The sequence below is a fragment of the Pleurodeles waltl genome, chromosome 3_2 (assembly GCF_031143425.1).
Source record: "Pleurodeles waltl isolate 20211129_DDA chromosome 3_2, aPleWal1.hap1.20221129, whole genome shotgun sequence".
Classification (NCBI taxonomy): domain Eukaryota; kingdom Metazoa; phylum Chordata; class Amphibia; order Caudata; family Salamandridae; genus Pleurodeles; species Pleurodeles waltl.
In genome coordinates this window covers 44114758-44134592 of record NC_090441.1, presented here as the reverse complement: position 1 = coordinate 44134592, position 19835 = coordinate 44114758, and the positions used below count along the sequence as shown (strand labels likewise).

The window sequence follows — 19835 nt, the reverse complement described above, 5'->3', positions numbered from 1 at the left end:
GGTCAATGATTCAATTTGATATTTCATCAGTAATGTCATCAATGATGTAATTTAAGAATTTGGGCTTGATTTAGATCTTGGGGGAGTCGGGTACTCCATCACAAACAGTACGAATATCCTGTCCGCCGTATTACAAGTTCCATAGGCTATAATGGAAGTGTAATACAGCGGACGGGATATCCATCACATTGGTGATGGAGTAACTCCTTCCACCAAGATTTAAATCAGGCCCACTGTGAATGCTGTAAGATGTGAGGTCATACCCAGTGCACAGCGGGGGCGCAAGATATAGTTAACTCGTTGTACTATAAGTGGCAAATTTCAGCAGTATCTTGTTTTTTAAATGTTGTGTGTGATGTCACCTAACTATAACATTACTTGAACCTTTTATTTTTTCATTGAATACATATATTCTTTTTTTTACGGGTATTGAGGTGTGTAGGAAACATAATGGCTTGGTAGACAGTAATATGTTCAGAAATGTATTCAATCTTGAATACTGCTCATAACAGTGTTTGATCATTATTTACATTAATGAAATGTGCTTGTCATAGCTCAATATACCACCCCCGAGCTCCCAACCCCTGTGCGCCTTTGGCTTTGCATCGAGGGGGTGTCGGCCCCTACCCCCACCAGACACCCAATACCCTTCATGGTACCGCTAGACTGTGCAAGCTCCGCTCACTGGGCTGAAGAAACAGGTTTCTACCACTCACAGGTTCTCGGCAGTAGCAAATATGTTTCAGTGGGACCTGGGCAATAATGTATGCAACTTCGTGGAGCGCTTGTCTGACACAGCCCCACAGCCCTGCCCCTCTGGAGGATATTGAGCTCTGAAAAAGAGACTAAGCCCAAAGGTAAAAATCTTGAACATACGACGGTGACAAAAGTATCCGGCCAGAGAGAGGACTTCTCAGGGCGTGAAATTTGAATTTTCCCACTCTGAACTTTTCACACCAAAAGCAACAGTTTCACTGAGATTTCATCCAGTGCCTATCTGATGTTGTGGAGCCCTCCTTGGATACAGCTGCTGCTGTGCCCTGCTGAGGGATTTTGACTTCCATTTTCGAGACTAGGGACCTGATTTAGAATTTGGCAGACGAGTTACTCTGTCACAACGGTGACAGATATTCCCTCCACCAAAATATAAATCCTATTATTTCCCATGGGATTTATATTTCGGCGGACGGGGTATCTGTCATCGCTGTGTCGGAGTAACCCTTCTGCCAAAATCTAAATCACCCCTTAAGTCTAAAGGTAAAACTCCTGACAGGGTCGAACATGTTTGGTGCATGTGACACATGCTCTATCTCATCAGCATGGAATCACACCTAGGTCCTTTTCCACCGTAATCAGCTGAACTGCACTGGTGCTTAGTTTTGTCTATGTAACTGTTTTTGGTGTTTCTGAATGGTATTTATATTTTCTCCAAGTTAGACCTGTCTTCTCTGTGCCGCAGATACCAAGGATTAAGCTCAGGTTTAAATTACTGAAACAGTTTACTGCAGCTAACAAATGCCATTATGACTTGTGGTGGAACTCAGTACCTCCAACTAATCAACCACTTTCACAAACATGACTTCTATGATTATGTGGTATGAAGGATCACACTATGCAGCAGGGCTTTCTAAATTAATCAGCAAGAATTACAAATTATTCATCACATTCTCTGGGTGTATTATGTTCATCTATTTGAAATAAACTCAACACATTTGGCTGAATATGCATGTTTTGGGAATTATGTGGCAAAAGCCATCAATTAATAACCATGAGGTAAACACTGCACCCACAAAAGTGTCTACATATACTCACCTTCACCATTGTTTATTGTTTTATTAACTATTCAAGAAACATTAAAAAAAATAAACATTCTAATTCCAACACATTCCCTTTGTTAACCGCCCTTTGAAGACACCAGATTTTCGGCTATATATCTAAAAATGAACATGTAATATAACAATATATCTAAAAATAAACATGTAATATAACAAGTGTATAATGGGCTCCATATTTAATATGGTCCATATTAACATCTTGGGGATTTGGTGACATTTGCAAATCAATTTTCGGCTTCATAGTCTATGATGTTTAAAATAACTTCTTGATAGAAATATATACTTCACACATGTGTTAGTCAATTGTGTTATTGTAGTTAGGTCACACTTTCTATTGAAAATTAATTTTGGATTTCTTAGTTACTTTGGTACCATTTAATGAATCTGTAAAAAACCTTCCACTAAAAAGTGCAAAAGTGCAAATTCCAGCAAAACAAGCGTCATGCACATCGCTCAAGCAGGGGCCACGAAGGGCAGCAGAGGTTAATAAAGTGGCAGGTCCCATTTTAATTGTCATAGGATTCTTTGCTGTCTGATACAGAGAAATATGGCTTTATGGAATTACTCCAAACATGGATTGAAGGTTGAATTATACACACAGAAGTGCTTTTAATTAGTTTTGGTGTAAACCCTTTCTTTAATAGTCTTCAAGAAAATGGTATTTAAAACATTTTTCTGTTAGGCTTAAATTGAGATATTGTGACAGTTGGGAAGGTGTATTTTTGATTTGCCCATAACTTTGGCATTTTTTAAAGGATTTTGCATGAAATCTGGCTGACGCTTAGCATGGTTAGCTTACTCTTTGTACCTATTCATTTGTGCAGATTTGTGACAGGTAACACAGTTAAAAGGAAGGGATCAAAAATGTTAATTTGCTAAAAAGCATTTGATTTCCACAATATATTTGGCAGAGAGCCTGCATATTCAGTCTTCTATGGTATGGCAAGTTTCATGCAGACACGAGGGGCAAAGTGAAAAACAAGAGGGAAAAAAACAAATTCACCCGCTAATAACCTTGGTGCTCTTTAATGAATGTGCATGAAATATTATGGGCTTTTAGCATGTTAAGCCACATGAAGGAATCTGAGGTTTCATTCAATTCTGACAAGGTTCAGGGGCCAAACTCAAATGGGAGCTTGAAAATTATTGATTTGGTAATAACTTTGTTGAGGTTTTATGGGTTTACACAACACGTGGCAGACACTTAACATGTTTAGCTTACTCTTGATATTTTGAGTTTCATGCAGCTCTCTCAAGAGGGGGAATGCTTAATAGGACGCTAAAAAAACAGTGTTTTGCTTTCCACTGCAAAAAAAACTCTGATAAAACATGAACTTTACTAAGGGAACTGCTTTCGCTTTGTTTGTTGTAAATCCATTCAGTAAATTGAGAGAGATTAGCATTACATAAATGAGTTGGAGATGGTTGCAAGGTTTAAAGCAGTGGTTCACAACCTGTGGGCCGGGGACACCTGGGGGTCCGCGAAGCCTCCTCAGGGGGTCCGCGACTGCTTAAAAAATATAAGAATATTAGTTCCCAGCTATCAGAAATTACTCAGTGGGGGTCCTCGGGTTCCAATAATGATTCAGTGGGGGTCCCCGGGCTCCAGTACTGATAAAATGGGGGTCCACCGAAGTCAAAAGGTTGGGAACCACTGGTTTAAAGGTTAAAGATATTTAGACAGTCCATGGGCCTCAATTTAAAAAGTAAAAGCCCTTCATTGTACAATGGAGATCGTTGCTCCTGTCATTGATTTGAGTTCCGCAGCAGAAAAGTTGGGTTAAAGAACCCCAAAATAGGGTTTGCAAAGCCTTAACCAGTTTGTTGCTGAGGACAGATGTTTCCGTCCTCAGCCACGGTGGTCGTGTGCTGAGGACAGAACTGTTCCGTCCTCATCACATGACCGCCAAATCCCTCTGCTGTAAACAGCAGACAGATTTATTTTTTGATTTTTTCACCTGGGTGCTGGGGAACAGCTTCCCCAGCCATCCCAGACGGTGCAATGACTTCATTACATTGAAAGTGAAATGAGCTGATCAGCTCATTTCACTCTCACTGCTTTGGGGCTCAATGGGCTATCTCAGCCCACCGAGCACCAAAGCACACAGGAGTGGTATCGTTAGAAAGGAGAGAATCTCCCTTTTCCAACTGTACCTCTCCCAAGTGTATCCCTGCTTGGGGATAGCCCTGATTGCTCAGGGAGAGCGATCCTGAAGCAGGGATCCACCCCACTAACCATCAGGGATTTTTTGGGGGTCAGGGAGTGGCCCCTTAAGCAAAGGTCGCTCCCAATATTTGCACATTATTTTTCCCCATTTTCTGCCCCCCCCCCCACACCCCTGGGGCAGATTGGCCTAAAAATAAGGCCATCTGCACCCTGAGGGGCAGAATACCACTAGACACCACGAATTTTAGAACATATAAGTTGGGTAGTGGCCCTTTGGGCAAGAGCCGTTCCCCATAATGTGGCGATTATTTTGGCTGTTTTCTGCTCCCCCTGCGGGCAGATTGGCCTTATTTTTAGGCCAGTCTTCCTCCCAAGGGCGATAGAAAAAACACTAGGCACCAGGGATTACTTTTTTTTTTTATATGTAGGGGTGGGTCTGCCCAGCATGGCATGGCCATGCCCCATACCCCCCAAAAAAGGAATTAGTCTTTCTGCACATCTGCCCCCTGGGCGGCAGAAATATCACTAGACACCAGGGCTTAATTTTTGTAGGAGTGTGGGCTACCCAGCATGGGCATGGCCATGCTTCCACCCTCTCAAAAATGGGGAAACAGTCTTTCTGCTCCCCTGTGGACAAAAGCATCTCATCCCAATTTCAAACAAGAGGACATTTGACTCTTTGTGGTGTTGATTTTACATATGGGCCAGGAGCGCTTGCCTAACTCCCAATATCATCCTAATAGTAATGGTGAGCAGCTGCACTCTTTGGGCTTGGGTATGCTGCCACCTGGAAAACCCTTGGACTCAAACACTTCTGAAAACTAAACATTTAGAGTGTCTAGGGTGGTGTGCTTCACATGCACGCCACACCATTTTCTGACCCACAGTGCCCTGCAAACCTCCAAATTCGCCTGAAATCCTGCATTTTCCCTACATTTCTGTGATGGAAACTTCCGGAATCCGCAAAAATCCACAACATTCTTACCACCCTGCATTGCCTCATCTGTACTGATAAAAACTATGACCTACTTGTGCAGGTGTCCAAAGCATAGTCAGTCTAAAAATGTATGGAAAAAACTGCCCTTTTGGACCCGTTTTGGTTCCACCTCAATTTCTACACTCTTTTTGCCCCTTCCCTAGCGCAGGCACTTGGCCCAACTACACAAGTGAGGTATCATTTTAAGCGGGAAACCAAGCAGAACGCTAGGTGGTAGGGAATTTATGTCTCCTCCCAGATTCCAGAACTTTCCATTACAGAGATGTGAGGAAAATGTATTTTCTTAGACAGATTTTGAGGTTTGCAAGGGATTCTGGGTAACAACCTGATGGGAGACACACAAGTCACCCCATCCTGGATTCCCCTGGATGCCTAGTTTCTGAAGATTTACAGGTTTGCTAGGTTTTCCTAGGTGCTGGTTGAGCTAGGACCCAAAATTCATAGCATAGCTAGGCACATTGCAAAAAAAGGATCCGTTTCAGGTGGAAAAATGTGCTGTGTCCATGTTGTGTTTTGGTCAGTTTCCTGTCACGGGCACTAGGCCTAACCACACAAGTGACATACCATTTTTATCGGAAGACTTTGAGGGAATGCTGGGTGGAAGGAAGTTTGTGACTCCCTTCGGATTCCAGGACTTTTCATCACAGAAATATGAGAAAATTGTGTTTTCTTAGACACATTTTGAGATTTGAAAGGAATTCTGGGTAACAGAACCTGGTGAGAACCACACAAATGTTACCCCACAGCGGATTTCCCTGGGTGTCTAGTTTTCAAAAATGTACAGGTTTGCTAGGTTTCCCTAGGTGCCGGCTGAGCTAAGACTCAAAATCCACAGCTAGGCACTTTGCAAAAAAGGGTAAGTGCTGGGTGGGAAAATGTGCTGTGTCTACGTTGTGTTTTGGGCCGTTTCCTGTCATGGGCATTAGGCCTACCTGCACAAGTGACGTACCATTTTTATCAGGAGACTTAGGGGAACATGGAATAGTAGAATAAGTGCTGTTACCAATTGTCTTTGTCTGCATTTGTACCTTCCAAATTGAAGACAGTGTGTAAGAAGGAGCTCAGTTTGAGAAATGCCCCTAATTCACATGCTATTACGGGTATCCCCAAATTCAGAAATATGCAAATAACCACTGCTTCTGAACTCCAACTCTTGTGCCCATTTCGGAAATACATGGGTTTCCTTGATACCTATTTCTCCCTCTTTATTTGTTACCAAATGAATGACTGTAGACCCGGTACACAATGAAAAATTATTGCAAGGTGCAGCTCAGTTATTGGCTGTGGGTACGTAGGGTTCTTAGCGAACCTACAAGCCTAAATATTCCCACACCAGAAGGGTCCAGAGGACGTTATATTGCTTTTGAAAATCTGCCATACTTAAAAGTAACAGATGAAAATGTAGACACAAATGGCTGTTTTTTCAACTCAATTTCAATATTTTTTTTATTTCAACTGTTACTTTCTATAGGAAAACCTTGAAAGATGTACACAAACCCCTTGCTGAATTCAGAAGTTTATCTAGTTTTCAAAAATGAATAGCCATTCAGGATCCACTATTGGTTTCATAGCCATTTGTACCACTAGCTTGTTGAAGGTTAAAGCCCAAAAATAGGAAACATATGCTATGTCCCAGTAAAATTCCAAAACTGTATTGAAAAATTTGGTTTTCTATTTCAAGTCTGCCTGTTCCTGAAAGCTGGGAAGATGGTGATTTCAGCAGCGCAACCCTCCGTTGATGCCACTTGCAGGGTAAAAACAGACACTTTCTTCTGCAGCACTTTTTTCCCCAAAACATCCAACTTTTGCTGTACTTTGGCTAATTTCTCAGTTCCCTCTAGGGGAATTAACAAACCCCGGGTACCTTTAGAATCCCCACAATGCTGGTAAAAAGGGACGCAAATTTGGTGTGGATACATTACGTGGACCAAATGTTATGGGGACCTAAGGGCAAAGTACCCTAAATAGCCAAAAACTGCTTAGCACTAGGAGGGGGAAGGCTTAGCAGCAAAAGGGTTACAAATATTAAAACAAAAATACAACCAACTGGTGGTGTGCACAGCCAAAACCCATGTGCAGCAAAGGCTGACTGTCTGCGGAAGCTTGGGTAACTAACCTGATGAAAAGTTAGGCCCTGCAACTAAACCTCACTGTGCATGGCCTTTGGCATCATAGGCACCCTACCCTGTCGCTCAGAGCTAAAGTCTGTGCCCAGCATACCACAGCAACACCCATTGCAAGCCCCTTCCATTCAAAGTGCTGCGTGTGAAGGGGCCGTATTTACAAGGTGGCATTAAGCTTAACGCCGCCTTGTAAATACGGTGCAGTGGACAGTGCCACCGGAGCATCACATAAAGTGATGCTCCAGTGGCGCTTGTATATATGCCCCCTAGTGTTTCCCATATTGGACATACTATATCCATGCTTTCTACTATACAACTTAAACAGCGCTACAAAAAAAAATATTCTAGCACACAACAACATTTAAATGAACTGTGTAAGTATTTCAGAATATATCGGAATTAGGAACACAAATGAGGGACATTTTTGTTATTTCTGAAGTGCACTGGAAACAAATATTTTAATGTAATCAAAACAAATCATTACACCGGGTGATGCAATTTCCACACATTTTCGTTTCTGCACTGTATAGTTTTATTAGTAAAACTGTATGCCTGTGCAGTTGATTGTAATGGTGATTTCAACTGAAAATGTGTTGTCTGTAATGGCAGCGCAATACCACACTATACATACTCCACTCTACTCTGCACCACTCCACATTACTACACTCTACTCTGCACCACTCCACTTTACACCATTAAATGCCACTGCACTCTGCAACACTCCCCTCTTTGCGACTGCACTGTATGTCTCTTCACACTATGCCTTTCTACTCAAACCTGTACTACTCTACTCTATGCCAATGCACTCTTCGCCACTGTACTCTACATCACTTCACTTTTCACTACTGCACTGTATACCACTACAGTCCAGGCCACACCAACGTGCTCTGCACAACTCCACTCTACGCAATTCTGCAACACTGCACTGCATGCCACTGCACTCTATGCCAAAACACTCTACGCCAGTGCGCTTTACACTGTAACATTCAACTCTCCGCCCCGCACTCTACGCCAATCCATTGTATGCCACTCTGATCTACTCCGCACCTCTGCACTGTAGGCCACTACTCTCTACACCACTTTACTCTATGCAATTCCACTTTGTGCCTCTTTAGGCAACTGCACTCTACCCTGCACCACTCCACTCTATGCCACTTCTCTCTACTCTGAAACAACCTACTTTACGCCACTGCATTCTGCTCCACTCCACTCTATGCCACTGCACTCTAATCTTAACCACTGCTCTCTACGCCAATGCACTCTACAAAACTACACTCTATGCCACTGCACTCTAATATGCATCACTGTACTCTATGCCACTCTACACCACTGCACTCTGACACTCTACTCTCCGTCACTTAACTCTACGCCACTCTACTCTGCACTCCTCCACTGTACGTTACTCCACTCTATGCCGCTGCACTCTATGCCACTTCCCTCTACAGCACTATACTCTACTCTGCACCACTGTTCGCCACTGCACTCTATGCCACTCGTCTCTACTCTGCACTCTATGCCACTTGATTCTATTCTGCGCCTATGCATCACTCAACTTTATGCCACTCCAATCTGCACCACTCTATGCCACTCTACTCTATGCAACTCCACTTTACACCACTGCACTCTACTCTGTGCCACTCTACTCTGCACCACTCCACTCACTCTGTGCCACTCTACTGTGCACCACTGCACTCTGCTATACACCACTGTAATCTATGCCACTGCATTATATGATGCTGCATTGTATGCCACTAAATTCAATGCCACTGCACTTTACATCACTATACTCTGCAAAACTACACCAATGCATTCTACACCAGTCCACTCTACTCTATGCCACTCCAGTGTATGCCACTCTACGAGACTCAACGCTATGCCACGCCAATACACAACATTCTCTTCCATTCCACTCTACAATGCTCAACTCGACTCTTCGCCATTCCACCTTACAACACACCACGTGACTCTTCTCTAGGCAACTGACTTCTAGCCACGCTGAACAGCAGCCACGCTGGTGTACAACATGGCTAAAACTCATTGACAAAGCCAATAGTCCTTACATAGGTGAGACCTATTGGCTTTGCCAATGGATGTTATGCACTGGGTCTGAAACATGTTGTACTTGTGATGTCATTATTTAAGTTTTTGAAAATCAGAATACACAAACGTTTGAAAGGTTATTATGCATATTCGATGCCGGTCCTAAAATATGTTTATCTTATAATAAGGATTTTGTATGTTTATTTTTTAAAGGGAAATGCATGTATGTTTAAGACGTAGATTCCATTTAGAACTCCCTTTGTGGTTTATCTACTCCTCCAGTGAGCTGGTCCTTTGTCACTTTAAAGTGGATCCTTATACCATTCACTTCATAGTTTAACAGCTCCTCCGATGAGTTGGTCCTCTGTCGCTCCATGGTGGCTCCCTATACCACCCACTTGATGGTCTAACAGCTCCTCCAATCAACTGGTCCTCCTCCTTTGCTCCAAGGTGGATCCCTGTATCACTCACTTGATGGTTTGACAGCTCTTCCAATCAGCTGGGCCTCCGTCACTCCAAGGTGGATCCCTTTATCACTCACTTGATGGCTTAACAGCTCCTCCAATTAGTTGGTCTGATGTCACTCCAAGGTGGATCCCTGTATCACTCACTTGATGGCTTAACAGCTCCTCCAATTAGCTGGTCTGATGTCACTCCAAGGTGGATCTCTATATCACTCACTTGATGGTTTAACAGCTCCTCCAATCAACTGGTCCTCCCCCTTTGCTCCAAGGCCGATCCCTGTATCACTCACTTGATGGTTTAACAGATCTTTCAATCAGCTGGTCCTCCGTCACTCCAAGGTGGATCCCTATAACAATCACTTGATGGTTTACCAGCTCCTTCCATGAGTTGGCCCTCTGGATTCTATACAGCCCTCCTTGGATGGTGTATTAGTGCCCCCTATGAGCTGGGTCTTCTTATGCTGGACAGTGTGCTCCATATAACCAAGCGGACTCAACTGATACACATCAGTGCCTGGTTCTACATTTGGTACTGTTCACCCTAAAGATGGTATATACCTGGTTTCACAAAAACACCTTTTTCATACTCTCCGCTATATTGCTTGCTTGTTTTACATGTTTTTATTGGCTTCTATCAAGCATGGTACAGAGAATATTTCATACATGATCCAAGAAATGTGATGAGACAGACAGGGACTCCAGGTAAAACCGGGATATACATCTCAGCTGACAGCTGGTCACAACATTAGGTGCACCGTGCTTTCATTTCATTTTGTTGTAGAAAACTGGTGCACTTTCACCAGCATGGCCCTAACTGGCCAAGCTGCCAACTCCACCCTGTAAACCTTGCACTGCAAAAGGCGCACAAACAACTGATACAAAAGTTAGCCTGTCGCAGCCTTGCTAGGCGTATGAAGAGCTATATAAATAATGTAATCAGATCATTGGGTTCGCAGGTCAGTCAGCGCGGTGGACCAGTTTGGGGCCCATGACAAATGTCGCCCAAGGGCGTGACCAGCTGGCCATGGGAGGCCCAAGCACACGAAGGAAAGGCTTGCCGATTGGTCGGAGTGCTTCAAGCCGGCCAATCAGGTGTGGAGGCAACGGCATTGCAGTGCTTAAAAGGGGTGCAGGCCCAATCAGCCCATTCAGAACGCACTTAAGGCCTCAAAAGGGTTATGGATATTGCTAAATAAATACCAGTACAATGCAATATAATTTAGTAATCAAAGGAAGATATTTTATGCACTTTCCTATGGGTATGCTTGTTTCTTTACCTCTGCAATGTGGAAGGTTTTCCAGTATCTGTGAGTGAGATTCCAGAGAGGACAGTAGGCCCCTGCACTGGCCAGAGGTGTTGGTAATGTCAGGAATAAGTCATCCATTTACACTCCAAGTGTATGAAAATAAGCAACTAATAATCTTTTTGCTTTCTTTTCTGGACTATAATATGCACTAATGAAGCCCGCAGAACATAAACTAATCTCAGTGTGCTTCAGCAGTTTGCTCTATCGTTGCTGTTAAGTGCTTAATCCACATAAATGTCCAGTTCTGCCCAGTAACCCACGACAAATACACATGTGCTGGTATGGGAATGTATTTGTAGAGCAGGCTTCTCCAACGAGTAACTTGTGAGCTACTGGTAGCTGTCCAGCTGCTTAAAAGTAGCTCTCATGTGGCAAGTCCAGCCTAAATTAGAAGCTTTTGCTTGACTGAATTATTATATGTAGACCAAAACAAAAAAATGTGTAGTTGAAATGAGACAAGCTGGTGGTTGAATTTCCAAAATATATTTAAAGCTGATATTTGAGTGATAGATCATGATGCATTGGGGAGGTTTATTACTAATATTACCTTGCTTCCAGGGACATTTAAGCTATGGCTGTGATCTATTACCTATGTAAAGGCATTCCAAATTGACAAAGCTTTTTTTCCATTACTGCTGGCTACCTTGCTTGATGCAGATGGTATCACTACGGGTAATTTTGCATAGGAGGGCAACTAAAATAATCTTGTCTGATAGAATCACTATTACAACACTAATGATATTAGTAGCTCAGGAATATTTTTATTGATCATAAGCAGCTCTCACAACAGAAGAGGTTGGAGACCCCTGTTGGGGAGTGAAAGAAACCTTTGTTATAAAGCACTGGGACTCTCCAAAGTGAAGGCAGAAGCAGTGGTGGTGAGGGTGAACACGGGAAGGACAGTTTGGGTCCTGGGGAACAAGCAAGAGGTGGAGAAGGACATGGCATGGTGCAATACTGCACAAAGGGACAGGTTTAGCAATGGCCAACCTGGTGCGTTGACTTGCAGAGAGGGAGGGGCCATGGGGTTAGCCGAAGCTTAGAGCATGAAAGACGGCGAGGTGAAGGGGGAGCATGGTGAGACTGGAGGAGGGGAAGGTGTACTAGGGATGTCGAAAACCAGTGGCATAGTCATTGTGGGCCCTAAGGCAAGGAAGGCATGTTCCACCTGGTTGCTGTTTTTATTGTGAAATGCGACAATAATTAAGGTTCAGTGGGCCCCTGGGGGCATCCCTGCACCGGCGTCACTTCACCTGCTGCACTACGCCGCATCAACACAGCACATCATGGAAGAGAAGGGTTAGCAGGGCTGTGAGGTGAGTGGCAGTGAGGGTGGAACTGTGTGTGCAGTAGACAATGTGAGACAGGCCAGGGAGGTTGCATAGGGTACAGGGGGGGATTGAGGGGTGAGGTTTTGCTTGGTGAGCAGAAGTGATTGGGCCGTAAATCAAGGAGAACTGGGGAGGCGGTCAGCCAAGGTAAAACAGGTAGCAGAATGGTACTCAGCAACAAGGCGTTGCATGTAGAGTTGGGTCTTAAGCTCTTTTGGGGCCTATTTTCAAGAAACTGACACATCAGTGCGTATGTGCCAGTTTTCTTGCATTGTACTTGCCCCACCTAACGACATCATGGGTGTGCCGTATTTATAAAAATGTCGACGCTAGTGCAGGAACCTGCAAAGAGGCCCATTGATTAAAATGGGTGTGTCACTTTAACGCCTGCTTTGAGCAGGCGTTAAAAATAACACCAAAAATGGTGCAGTGAAATCTTGTAGATTTCACAATTTTACTGCACCATTTTTGTGGGCCTCTTAATGCCGGAACACCACCCCCACATACATTAGGCCTGGCACAGGCGTAATGTGGCGTAAGGAGTCACAAAGTGCTGCAGTGCATGCATTGCGCCACTTTGTAAATATGAGGCGGCGAAAATTACCTCCTTGAGCCACATTAGTGTAAAAACAAATGACACTAGTGTGGCGCAAGGAGGCTCTGAGGTCTTGTAAATCTGGCCTTTTATTTTAGTAGTAAGAAGTTTCCTGGCTCCTAAATCCCTGCCCCCATGACTGTCACTCACATGTATCTTCATAACCTTACATCATGTACATGAGCGAATAGAACATTTCCAGCTCTCATTACGCCCATGGCTAGGCTAGGATTAAAGAAAATCCCCTGAAACAAAATGAGTTTGTTTATGAGTGATGACGCATGCACTGCATTTTTTGTGTATAATACACAAATTGCTTGATAATAGTTTCCCCAGGGAGCCGCACTGTCAGTCTAAGCTTCATTGAAAAAAAGAGAAAATTATGTTCACCGGTTATAATAGTGCAAGAGATACATTCAGACTGTTTGGCTACTGCTTTATGATTTTTGCCTATAATCAAGTATCCTGCCACGTGTGCTGCGCCTGTGTACTCACCCAGCCATAACTTATAGCAGTTTCTCACCGTTTCTTTTTTTTTTACAGCTTCAACAAATATCGACTTTACTTCCGTAACACGGACCACAGTCAGTTCACTGCCACGTAGCAAACTTGCCTCTCAAAATTACTACATTGCCTTGAACACCACGGGAGACGCTTACGTATGCCCAACCCCACCCGGGAAGTATTCCATGCTGCGTATTGGGGACAACACCGCTTGCGCGCAAGACGCAGCCTTCTGCAATGGCCCCCTGCCACCAACTACCTCTTTCAGGTACGTATTACACCCTGGCTCTAAACTAACTGCTGCAATTGAATACATGACACGTTTAGCCATGAAACCACGGTGCATGATGAGAACGCTGTGCAATGCCCGCTCACTACAAGCTGGTAGTGCAGTGCGCTGCTAGCCCTTGGGACAGGCCTCTAGCCTGGAAGACAAGTTTAGGGGCGCGTGACAGCTGTAATGAGATTGGCCAATGTCTGTAGGCCGGTGGCAGGCCTTAACAAGCATTTGCAATCCAATAGGTCTCGCATTTACTTGAGTTGGAGCTATTGGCATTGTAAATACATAACTGGACTTTTTTGCCGCATTAATTGGTCAACCCTGCCACATATTTTGGTCCATTTACCACATAGTTCCAGTGGCCCTGCATATAAAGGGCCAGTAGGCTTAATGGAATATTTTTTCACACACGGCACTTCAAACTCAAACTGCGTGGTTCTACCTAGTAGTGCATAAGTTATAACAAAATGCAATGGAAATTCTGAAACAATGAAAAAGATTCCTGTCCACATTTTATTTCCTAATGATTGAAGTTTATAGAATGTTAAAAGGCAAGAATCTATTGGTACATGATAATAATTGCTGAACTGTGTGTGCTATTTAAATAAGGAGAGGGGCGATGATTAATTGCTTTTGTCAAATTGCTTTAACCAAGAACTTGAGAATGGCTTACATGATGAAATGAAACAAAGAACAGGGCGAAAATGTCAAATTTATAAACAAAGTATTGCTTGCTAGGTAAGTACTCCACGTTCTGAACTTATGCAATGGTTATCTTTTATGTTACGCCTTTATTGACCCTTTAAAAGTATTTTTAAATTGGAGAACACAATCGCTGTTAACACTGCAATGTTCTCAAAGCAGTTTTTCAATAGGGCAGCTGGAATTTAAAGGAGTCTGATATAGTTTACAACTGCTTGTGATGTTAGGAATTCATCTGTGTCTCAGCTCAGGCTTTGTATGCACAGGAGACAATTTTATCCTAGTTTAAGGGGCGCAGTGTTGGGGTTCAAGATTTCCAGGGGCTACTCTTTCTCCAGGTTGCCCTGGCCGTCTCATCAGTGCATTCAACTTGGGATCTGTCTCAGCCTCCTGTGTATTTCAACTCTCCGAGATGTCCTGGTCCCTGAGTCATTCTGTTCAAAATATGATAAAAGCACGTCACTGTGCTGCATGCACAGTGCACTGAAGTATATTTCAAGGCGCACTGCGGTCGCTAGCAGGTCAGCTGTTGGAATGTGGAAATGTTCTGTTGTAAGCAGATCTGTTCTCTCATTCCTTTCCATTTTTTAGCACACACCTGTGTTCCCTTACTGCATGTATGAAGATGTGTCTGACCTTTTTATTGTTTATTTGCAAATATATGCAAGGTACATCTGGGAAAGCTGCATTAATACTTCGAAATATTGTATTTGAAAGTAAAATATCTCAGTGTGTTACTATAACATTGCAGAAATCTGTGAGTAGTCTGAAGGTCACAGGTTTGAATCCTCTTTGGGCGGTTTAGCATTTCATCTTTCCAATAATGATAACATGATTACTGCTGAGTTTTGCATAACTGATGCTGTTTCATGAAGCAATTTGCTGCTCAGATGATAAAGTCTTGGGTGCATCACCATTGTCAATATTATATCCATACACTGTAATATAACGTCCTCCACTATGGAGACTGGATATGTTTTCCAAATTATGACAGGCTTACAGAAAATGTGAGAATGGAAATATAGCAGTGTGCCCAACACCCGCCGGATGCAGAAGCCTGTCTCACCTGCACACAGAATTTATGGCTAAATTGCAAATATCCAGTTTATCGTAAACAGTGGTACAGAAAGCAGAAATAACGAGGTTGATAACAACGGAAATTAAAACAGCTCATCCATTATGGGGTGATAGGCAAACTCCTGATGTTCATGAAAACAAACTGAGCAGTGGCACGAACTGAACCTGGGTCTTTGGTGAATGATGAATATGATCAAAACTAGATGTTAAGGCAAAAACATGGTCCGCAGATGCAGAAATAAACAGCCATCTGCTTGGTGTATTTGAACTGTAATGGGGCTTGCGTCTGCTCGAGTTAGAGCTATTAGCTCTGGAAATTACTAACTGGACTTTTCTTGCCACACAAACTGAAAATAAAAAGTTAAACAGTTGACATAAGCAAGCCAATTAAAAAACGTGGGTGTGAAACCGCCCTATGGAGGAACAAACGTAAAGCAGTTAACAGCGAAAGAAAAGATTTTTAATAGGCAAGCCCACGAACGAGTGATAGTGATGGGTGTGGTTAAAAGCCCAGAAAAACATCAACACTATGGAAAAGCAACGCTTGCGCGCTGCTATGCTTGACCTAACAAGGGGTGGGCTCCAAAGCCCTTATTAGATAACAGTAGAGCATCGCAAGTGAGATGCATGTGATACCACATGCTCTTGAAGACTGGACTCTAACAAGAGAGATGCATGTGCTACCGCATGCTCTTGCACACTGGACTCTAACAAGAGAGATGCATGTGCTACTGCATGCTCTCGCAGGCTGGACTCTAACAAGAGAGATGCATGTGCTACCGCATGCTCTCACAGGCTCGACCCTAAAAACGAGCAGAGAAAGTAGTCAGTGTGACAAAGGATTAAAAGAAAAGCGTTGTACTTGGTAATTACATGTAAAACCTGCTCTTCCCAAAGACTAATTAAAAAATGTGATCTGTATTTTATAAAGTTAGTAGTTTGGGTGAAGGGATGTGTAGCCTACTGGTGTTATTTAACCATCTTCAAAGCACAAAAAAAAAGGCTGCTAGCAAATGGTGTAGGCCACATTGCAGGTTTATTATGCAAAGGCACATAATCTTTGCACGAGGCTTAAAGTGATGCCAATATCACTTCCAAGCCTCCACCTGTCTCGGGCTAACCTCTTTATAAATAGCCTCGGGGGTGGGGTGACGTTTACTCACACTAGCTTGCGACGTGTGCGTGGTGTCACTATATCCTGTCATTTAAGTGTAAACCATTCTCCTCTGCATTGGCTCACAGTAACTGAGCCCGGCGGTAGCTACCTGCTTGGGTTTCCATGCAGTAACTCAAAGGTGAAAAGCAAAGTGAGTTGGCTTGTGATTATTTGCATAGTAAAATAAAACTAAGACTTAACAGGTAAAATCAAGTGTACACAGGTGCATTTCATGTGTTAGTCAACACACAAAGGCCCTCATTACGACTGAGCCGCCCGCCAAGATCGGACCGCTGGATGGCCGCACCCCCGCAGCAGCTATTTGGAGATCCCCGCTGGGCCGGCGGGCGGAAACCTAGTTCCTGCCGCCGGCCCAGCGGGGACCTCGGCCGCAACACAGGAGCCGGCGGTGTTGCGGCCGTGCGATGGGTGCAGTTGCACCCGTCACGCTTTTCACTGTCTACTATGCAGACAGTGAAAAGCTGCACGGGCCCTGTCAGGGGGCCCCTGCACTGCCCATGCCAGTGGCATGGGCAGTGCAGGGGCCCCCAGGGGCCCCGCGACTCCCCGTACCGCCAGCCTTTTCCTGGCGGTCCAAACCGCCGGAAAAAGGCTGGCGGTAGGGGGACTCGTAATCCCCTGGGCAGCGCTACATTGTGGCGGGAATCTGCTGGCCCTGGCGGTGCGACCGCGGTCGTAATGACATGGGAAGCACCGCCAGCCTGCTGGCGGTGCTTCCATCATAACATCCCTGGCGGTCTTGTACCGCCAGGGTTGTAATGACCCCCAAAATGTCAGTGAAGCCTGAGTGCAAACATAAGCACACGCCAAGAACCAGCAAGCATTTGAATGGCAAGCAGCAGTCAAAATATTACTGACGCATAATGCAAGAGCTGGTGCGTGCATGTACATGCAACAACATATGAAAGGATTTTAAACATGAAACATGCCCAAACAAGTCAGAGATGAAACAGTGTTACGAATGAGGGCAATATTTCCATATCATTCCACATTCCAACCCAATTATCACATCTGAGAGCCGAAATAAGAAAGGCGAAGGTGAAAACAAAACGCAATTACAAAATGCATATTAAAAGCACGTATTGTCAAACTCTAACACGTAAACACGCAGAAACAAATCCAAACTGCCTGAAAAAAGGTGCAATGAACATGTCCTGTCCAAAGTGTTATAATTCATGCACTAACCAACATGCAAATCATTCTGGTGGATAATTAAGGATCCCTTGGGAACGTCTGTGTCGGTTACACACTTCTCCAAATTCGGTATATGTTTGTCTCCTTTGCTAATGCTGGGTGTTAAATCCATACATTCAGCTCTATTTCTGTAATTAAATTGTTGCACACCACAAGCCTGGCGTGCGCCTGTCTATCACTGCCCCATGTCATCACTTTTTGGAGAGGTGTTTTTGTAAGTTTTCCAAACGTCACAATGTTACGCAGTTACAAAGTTTGTATTTTAAAAAAAAAAATTATTTGCCACTTCTGCCTGAAATTTGTGACCTTGGCGATCGTGTATGTGCACTTAGATTAAACACTAATAATGTTGAAATAGAAGATGTATGTCGCTGAAAATAGCTCATCTTACTGAGGTGGTTGGCATGTATGGTCGTTAAAACTGTTACACCCCTGCTGGTTTTGCCCTTAGGGAAGGGGGGAGGAGTTTAAGCGGCGATTAGGGCCGGACAGGACATTTATTCCTCTGCACATTTCCCCGGTGGGCTCGAGCACTTGGAGACTGGTTATGGGCGAGCGCAAAGTGCTCAGTCCATTCATTAATCTCTCTTTGGGCTTGAAACCATGCCCATACCACGTCAGTCACTTACATTGGTTCGTGGGCTTGCCTTTTAAAATCCGTTTGCCTTTATTTGTGAAAGGCATGCATACGTCATGCCTTTTCCGGTGTTTAGCCCACCTACCCATCACCGGTAAACTACTAGAAACATACGAGGCTCGATGTTTTGAGCCTGGGGTCCGGACTACTTTATCTGTTTATTTTCCACGCAGCGCGATCGCGCTGCATTTTACGTAGCGCGATTGCGCTGCATTTTTTTTCTTTACACTGCTAATAGCTCTAACTCGAGCAAATGTGAGACCCGTTACATTGAAAATGCTTGTTTTGTAGGGCCTCTCTTGATGCCTTTGTCACTTCTCCCTGCTCCCTGAGGTTAATGGCCACAGGCACAGGGAGGCTTCGAGAGAGAGTGAGAAGAGAAGGAAAGAGCCAGCGAGAGCACGAGGGGGCACATGTTGTAATGGGGAATACCATTCAGTTCTGACCAGAAGCAACATGGTTTCTTTCCCACATACTCCCTGCCAGTTACTCCTGAAAATATCTGGAAGGATTTCCGCAGAGAAAAAACGGTCATCAAAGAATTTGCATTCAACTCGGGATCCAAATCAAGGACCGTTTACGCTGAATGTGAGAAATGTATTACAGACTACCAATAAGCGCTGTTCTGTTTTTTTACCCTGCACAATGCTATTATGCATAGAAACTCTACAGAAACGGTCAAGTTAAAGATACATATTCAGTAAATATTTCCCATTATGCATAGAAAAGCTTTGCAAAAGATAAACTTGTGGAGACATTTTCTGCATATATTTTCAAATTAGACAGGGTTCAAATGGAGTAAACCGTATCTTTCTTTGCAGTGAAAATGATCTAGCAATGCACAAAAAACTTAGCAATAGCAAAGGAGACGGTGAGTCAGGAAACATTGCAAAGTTCCCAAAGAATAACAAGCATTTGGAATGCAATAGTCTCGTGTGTGGTCGAGTTAGAGCTCATAGCGTTGTAAATTACTGACTGGACTTATTGCCACACAGACTGAAAATAACAAAAGGAAGAGAGCGAGGGTGAGCTGGCCCTGGAAAATCCCCCCTCTGCTGTTGGTTTATGTTTACAGAGGGAGCTGGTGGGGAGGAGTAACTGAACAAGCACCCACACTGTTGAGGTGAAACAGGCAAATGCCCAAAAAAAGTCCCTTACAGAAGAGATAAACAGGACATAGCGTAATTACACAGTACTTTGTGCTGCTCCCAAAGTGAAAAAAGGCAGGACAAGGAGGCAGAACTGACCACTAGCAAGCAAGGATTTTTGAAGGACACTGCAACTAACAAATCAAAAAGCTGGAACTCACTCTATGGTATACTTAAAAGTATACAGCAGGCCGAACGCTAACGCTCGACCTAACAAATCGTATAAATACGTAAAAAGGGATCGCCTACCGCCTCAA

At 43.8% G+C, this 19835-nt stretch overlaps 1 protein-coding gene across 1 annotated transcript in view; it reads left to right on the top strand.

Annotated features, from left to right (window-relative positions):
• LOC138286445 (uroplakin-3b-like) overlaps positions 1 to 19835 on the top strand; it is a 121234-nt gene that overhangs the window by 77724 nt on the left and 23675 nt on the right. The window contains exon 3 of the mRNA XM_069226710.1: positions 13403 to 13631. Coding sequence (XP_069082811.1) covers positions 13403 to 13631 — 229 coding nt within the window. The remainder of the gene's footprint in view (positions 1 to 13402; positions 13632 to 19835) is intronic.